This window comes from Gavialis gangeticus, unplaced genomic scaffold (genome assembly GCF_001723915.1).
Source record: "Gavialis gangeticus isolate Ggan-Ray unplaced genomic scaffold, GavGan_comp1, whole genome shotgun sequence".
In the NCBI taxonomy this organism is placed as follows: Eukaryota; Metazoa; Chordata; order Crocodylia; family Gavialidae; genus Gavialis; species Gavialis gangeticus.
In genome coordinates, this window is record NW_017729011.1 from 23,783,349 (window position 1) to 23,790,516 (window position 7,168).

Consider the following 7,168-nt stretch of genomic DNA (forward strand, 5'->3'; position numbering starts at 1 on the left):
GTAAAAACACAACACTTTAAAAAATGAAAACCCTCAACACACAAAAAGTGCTGCTAGTGGGAAGCAATCAGCTCTCACAATACAAAGCAACAGCACTTGCAACAACAACAAGCTAAGGAACAAATGGACTTGACCAGTGCTGGAGGGTTTTCCTTCTTTAGCACAGAGCTGTGTTCAAGGGAAGACAGGAACTTTTAAACCCATGTTGCCAGGCAACTGAGAGCCACAGGGATGGTATTAAAAGGGTTTTTGCCACTTCCAGCAAGAGATGGAAAAAATAATTGTTGAAGCCTCCATGGAGCCTGTTTTATTATTTTGCTCCTTTATTGAAGCCTACCAACGCTCCATGCCATGCTGAGCTCCCCCAAAAAAGCTGCTACTAGAGTAAAACCCAAATGGTTATGAAATACTGTAACTAGCCTTCCCCCACCCCAAGATCCCAGGTCGGATCTAGACACCACTGTTCAAAGTGTACAAGAGGATCCTAGGCACGTATGTGTATGTTTATGATGTCACATTGTGAGAGTTGGTTTAGTTGACTGGGGAGAGAAAGATTTTCCACTAAAAAACCTTTCAGTCACTTGAGAGGCCATGTGCTGCCTTTTCTACCACACGGTACAGTCTCACAGGTGATAAAGGGTAACCACCTGGGTGCAATGCAGTATAGAATAGGGAATGTTTTAATTGTAAGGTGTAAGAGATGGACTGCCACCTCTTACTATGCTATACTCAGCAAGTGGTGTAGACCAGACTCCTCACTTCCTGTACTCTCCCTCTACAGTCAAGTTACTAACTTCTCAAGTGACCAGGTGTTCTGGGAAAGCTTCCTTGTATTTCCATGCCAATAGTCATTTTAAAAGGTTTTCTCTTGAAAATGTGCTGGGTCAATGCTGGCACCTCATAAAAAGGCATGAAGAAAGCCCTGCTAAGCTGAGCCCACTTACCTGCTGCTGCTGACACAGCAGCCACCACTGAAGTGTGTGCCTAGCCACATGCTTCTGCTGGCTCCAATGCAGCAGCTGTGCCAGCAGGCACAAAGTGCATCTTGGGAAGCCACCAGCTGTATCTAGACAGCGCAGGAGCATTTACATGCGCTTCTGCTGGCATCTGGACAATAGTGGAAGCCTTTTTTGATCTAGGAGAGGTGGAAGAGCTGTCAGCACAAAGGGAGGTTCTGCCTCTGCAGTAGAGCTGGGAGTGGACACGCACTCCAAGTCCTGCCCACAGGGCACTGCAGTGCAGACATGTGAATCTCGGCTTTGTACAGAGCAAGGGAAGCCACAGGAATACGTCTATTTTTCTCATGGGACAGGAGAGCCTCTACTAGGCCACTGAGAGCTCCAAGTGCAGAGGATTCCTTTGCAGTCTATTTATGGGCATTCCTTGTAAATCCAGGGACGCTTCTTAGTCATTAACATTCAAATCATCTTGCAGTGTCTCAGCCCTGGGTAAAGCTGATCTCCCAGAGCCTATTGAGCTTGGGCTTTGTATTAGCACCAATTTGCTTTCTGGACATTTATATAGAACAAAGCACATGTCCAGCAGCAGGAACAAGAAGACTGGAAATGCAAATGGGAGCTCACTGAGCACTTCAGGATACCATGTGTAAAAACTTCTCTTCACGTGCACATGACTCAATGGCATTTTTACCAGGTATAAGGCAGGTTTTAGTTCACCCTTTATTGAATTAATTTAAGAAAATGTTAAGAATTCTTTACATTATGCTAACAAAGGAGTTTAAACAAAATACTAATGGGCAAAAAGCCAAAGTGCAAAAGGAGACACACAGGCAGGGAGGAATGAAAATCTTACAGCACAAGGACACCCAACTATACAGCCCTAGCTTACTGGCCCTTTGGGAAGCTTATTTCAGTCTATCTCCAGATCACTGTCCTCACTGAAACAGGCAGATGGGTTCTGAATGGAGGTCAGCAGCACCACATCCTTTTCTGGGAGCAGACCACATTCCTGCAGAAAAGCCTCCAGGTCCACAGCAAAAAAATCGTCTCCAAGCTGGTCAGTGATTCGCACAAAGTTGCCAATGAGCTCGCCTCCCTTATAGATCAGCAGAGCAGGCAGAGCACTGCTGGTAAAGCGAGTGCTAGCACCGATGAGGGAACTCTTTACTCGGCAGAATTTGACCATTGGGTATTCAGCAGCAAGACAGATCATGCAGCCATTGAGGGATTCAGAGCCAGGGATGTCATCTTCATAAATATGGATCATGACCAGCGTGCTCTTGTGTTCCTTATCAATAGTGTCCAAAAACCCTTCCCCAGTGGTGATGTCAAACACCTGCTTGAACTGCTGCCCACTGTACAGTTGTTGCCTCATCTCCTCCATTCGCTGCTTCCTGTACTGCTGTAAAAATTCCTCATCGTCTTGAGCATCGTGAACCATGTTATACTCTTGTAAAGTCATCTACAAGACATACAAAAAAAGTGTCACAAAGAGGCCAGAAAGAATCCACACTCTCCTGCACATTTACTCAACATGTCAATCAGGGTGGCTAGTGGGCCTACAGCAGTACTCACCTTTAATAACATCTGAGAGTGGGCCATGGAGGCCAGAGCCCCCTGCTATTCTACTGTCCATTCTCACACCAGGACTGTAGAGGCCAATGATTACAACAGGTTCCTGTTTTATTCCATTGGCTGTGGCTATTAGTGGAAGGTCCTGGTAAGCTGCTAATGCAGCCTCTGAATGGAAAGTCATTTAGGTGCTGTGCCTGGGGACTGTCAGACACCTGGTTTGTTTTTGTACTGTCTTTTTCATTATCAGCAAATCCCTTCTAGAAGCTTTTCAAGGTTTTTTCTATAGCAGATGTATAATACCTTTGACAAAAAATGAATTTTCCTGGTTTGCCTATGGATTTGGGATTAAGGGGCTTTTAAGGGTCTCATCTTTCCATCTCTGTGCCTTTGCTGCATTAGGAATGTTTGCGATTATGTTAGGTGTAGGAACAGTTAATTTGATCCTGCAGCAGAGTCAGAAATTGGATAATATCTATCAGCAAATGGGAAGTGATTCAAAGAAACAACAGTTGTCTAAAATTCAGAAAATTCCCACCTTATTATAATCCTAAGGTAAAACTAACTTTTGGCCCTGATTGTGACCAGTTTTAACTAATATAACATGCTACGCTAGCTTACAACAACATCAGCCTGTGTCATTTTTGGAATTTCAATTATACTCATAGGCACTCAAAACTGTATTTAAATGATGATCACCTCAACTGTCCATAACAGTTGAGAATTAAATTAATTTTTTAACATACATTTATTGCACAATTCAGTCAACTAGGACTCCTGAACTAATTAATTTTCACAACAAAATTAGTTTGTAGACAGACGGTGTGTCTACATGAGATGCTAACTGAATGGTAGTAATAATACTGCAGTAGCATGCCGATCAAAAACCGTGCTAATAAGCTACTGTGCAGTGTGATTAGGCAACTGTGCAGTAGCTGTAGTTACTGTGCATTTAGTTAATACTTCATTAAGGAAGTACTAAACTAAATGTGCAGTAACTACTGCGCATTAATGTGAACACGTAGACATGCCCAGAGTAGCTAAAGTTGCGCTATGGCCTTTTTCACTGTTTCTCAAGTTTACCATTATTTAATACAATTCATGCATGATCCCTGAGGAAGTAAGGGGAAGTGTCTGGCACAGACCCACCCCAACAGTGCTCCTGGACACATCACTTGTTCTTAACAGGAATGTGAACAGCCTTAAAATATTGCACAAACTTTAAATAACTGGGATCTAGATCTCATCTTCCTCTGTCTTTAGTTTTCCTGTCTGAGAGAAAGCAATAATTCATACCAAACTCACAAGAATGGTGCACGAATTCATGATTCTGGCGAGCAGCTGGAAAAATAAAAGGGCTAACCATTTGTCTCCTAACTCCTGTGTGGCTCATGTTACCTTTCCATTGAGTTTTTCCTGAAGCTCTCTCTGTTTCTGTTTATTCTCATCATCATCTAAATGAGATCTACAGGTCATGGACAACTTCTTTATAAGTCTTTCCACTTCTCGGCGTTGCTCCTCGCGTTGTTCTGTCTCCAGCTGTTTGAATCTTCGCCAATCATTAATGACGCCTTTTGGACCTGAAGATAAAATGCAAAGCATTTCAATGTACTGTACAGACCGCAGCCAAATTACAGCCCATGTTGGAGGCTTATTGTATACTGCTTGATATGCTGCAATAAAGCACAGGAATGGGAGAAAGTAACTGATCATTCCGATGCCCCTAAGAAAATCACATAGCTACTCTTGGTCTGTTTTCCTCCTGGTATAACACAGACTTTGTACACAATTTACCCATCTCAAAAATACATTATGCAGACTAATACCCATGCTCCTTGAAGCATTACCACCAAGGCTCAGAGGTATCCTCCTTTGGTTAGCATGGAAATGTTTCCTCTTCCCAAGTACAGAAATGCCGGAAAAAGGCTAATTGACTAAAGCTGCATATGCCCTTGAACAAAGCAGACATTGTCAGTGATGGATTACATCTTGCTATTATGCGGCTGCTGGGCCCTGGGGGAACCTGCTATTTATGGATCTATCTAGAACTGTCCCAGTTATAAATACTGATTCCTGCCCTTCAGTAATGGATGGGAACATGTACAGGAGAATAAAACTTAGTCTGTCCTAGAGAAGCAACCAAATATAGGGTGCCAGCCATTCTGATGCCAAGTGGCTGGCTTACACTACTCTATTTGACAGATACCCGAACAATCATGCCTGTCTCACTTGGGCAGAACCTAACTGGCTTTGCTTACAAAGCTGTTGTTTGTCAGGAGCTGCAAGAGTCTTCAGGCAGGAAACCAAAGGGAAAAATACAGCACTTGCTATGAAATGACAACTATAATGATCTGTAACTAATGCACAAGAGAAAGGAAGGAAATCTAGACAAACTCAATGCATCTGCAAATAAAACCAACGTTTATAGCTTTACATGGCGATACCTGTGTTAATGACACTGCCATCGCCAGTTAGCTCCATTTCCCCACTGACAGGATCATGAAGGGTGCTCTCGTCTTTATCTTCTTTCTCGCTGTCTTCATCTTCTCCCTCACTACTGCTGTAGTAATACTGGAGTTTCTCTCCCAGCAATTTGTCATCCAAAGTAGTCATTGTGCTCTAAAAGATGGATACATCAACATCAACACCTTTCTCTGTCCAACACATACAGTAGTACCCAAAACAGCCTCAAGTTACAACAGTGGCACTATGTTCCCCCCCCCCAAAAAAAGATGAATGTGGCTTATGGACCATCCGCAACTAAGTTATGTTACAGACGGCCCCTTTTTTTGTGAATTAGCTTATCATCATTTCAGGTGTGTTTAATAAACCAACTCCTACCCCTGCCTTAAAAAACAATCTTTTTGTTTTCAGGCTACACTGAGAAGTTCTTCACAATGAAGCTGCTTCTGTACTGAATAAAGTATACCATAAAACTAACATTTTTTGTTTTTAAATTAAGGTTATTACTTTACTTCACCTGGGCCCCCAAGAACAGACTCGGATTCTAGAACTGGTCTGGTTACATGTTTTTCTTCTTGTTTGCTTTCTGACAGCGTTTGTGCAACAATCAACCTCGCAGCCATGGCTGATTCTGATCCGAATAGTAACTGAATGGCAATATTCCCATTTTATGAGATAGCCAAACATGTGTATTCAGTGAACCAGCTCACAGTTTAGACTACTCTAAAAAAAAGTGAAAATAGCAATTTGTTTCCTTGCCAAAAAATCAGCTGTGCAAAGAAGCAGAACGATTGTGCGGTCTCCAATCCCAGCCAGGGCAGGGAGCTGATTTCGGCCGGGGCTCAGTTTTAAAAAAATCGGTGACTAAACCTGGAAAATTGAGCTATGCAGCGTCCAGAACAGAAAAGAAATGCTGCGCGTCTCTGGGAAAACTGTTTGGGCGTTTAAACCTGACAAGTCCAGAAAAACAAAAATTAAAAGCTATTTCTAAGCGGATGAAGTCAATCAGCTTTTTAATTTTATGGGACGCCTCTCTTGAACGCGTTCAGATGTGTAACAGGAGCAGTGAGCAATGGGCTCGGGCTGCAGCGGGGAACGTTGAGGCTGGGCCTCAGGGAAGGGATCGCTGGGCCACCTCCGTCCGCGGAGGTGTTTTAGGCCCAAAGGACGCGGTTGGTGCGGGTCCTCGGGCTGGGCTGGAAGTGACCCCGCACCCCCCGCCCTGCGGAAGGACCCGGGGGTGAGGAGCAGGCCCGGACTCCAACCCCCGCGCCCCGGTACCTCAGCACCCCCAGTCCTCCTCCGGCGCCGCCCGACGCCTACTGGTGCCGCAAAGCACGGCGGGAAGGAGGACGGTGCCACTCCACGCGCGCAGAGGAGCACGGCACCTCCCCGCCTTGCGAAGTGGTACAGGCCAGCGGGCGCTACCACTTCCTACAACGCGGAGGCGATGGCTCCCCCTCACGCAGGAATGGATCGGGCGGCGCAATCCCAGGCGGAAGCTGTCCACAAGCCCCGCCCCCAGGGAGGGGAGCTGTCACGTGCTGGGGCCTGCCCGTTGCCTCCAGGGGGAATCTGGGTGGAAGGAAGAGGAGCGGAGGGGGGAAGAGTTGTTGAAAGGGGACTGTGCCAGGCTGCGGGGAAAAGGAAAACCACTTTCTTGTGTCTGTTTTTAAGCTACCTCTTTCACGGTGTGACCCCTGGTTCTGGTGGGCTGAGGGGTGTGCAGGCACCGTGCGCACCTGCAGACCCCAGGTGTGCACGTGTGCATGCTCCAAGTGTGCAGGCATTGTGGATTTGGGGGAGGGTGCTTTCAGCTTTGTTTGTCATTCCCTTGGTTATAACCCCTACTAGAAAGCAAAGAGCGAGTGTAAAGGGTCAAGTTTCAGGGTGGAGAGCAGTGAACGGCCTGCCCCGGGATCTGTGCTGGGCCTGGTGCTGTCCGAGGTAGTCAAGTAGAGGCACACACGCTTCAGGTGGACAAATAGTTTTTATTTTGTGCATGCAAATACAGGTCAAGTACTGCAAACTCCTGCCATCGAGTTTCTCTCGACACTGAAAACCATGATGCTCTACCCGTGAGCAGCCAAAGCTAACACCTCCTCACTTCAGTGCTACAGCAAACACACACGACTCACTCTGCTAGTCAGCACCGTCACAAAGCCCCAGCCCCA

At 45.6% G+C, this 7,168-nt stretch overlaps 1 protein-coding gene across 1 annotated transcript; it reads right to left on the reverse strand.

Annotated features, from left to right (window-relative positions):
- Positions 1 to 1,656: 1,656 nt before the first annotated feature.
- Positions 1,657 to 6,372, reverse strand: PDCL (phosducin like). The gene is made up of 4 exons (XM_019510860.1): positions 6,276 to 6,372; positions 4,976 to 5,150; positions 3,930 to 4,111; positions 1,657 to 2,421 (listed from the first exon to the last, which is right to left on the reverse strand). The coding sequence occupies exons 2-4, from the start codon at positions 5,142 to 5,144 to the stop codon at positions 1,870 to 1,872; spliced, it is 903 nt and encodes a 300-aa protein (XP_019366405.1). The 5' UTR covers positions 5,145 to 5,150; positions 6,276 to 6,372; the 3' UTR covers positions 1,657 to 1,869.
- Positions 6,373 to 7,168: the final 796 nt, after the last annotated feature.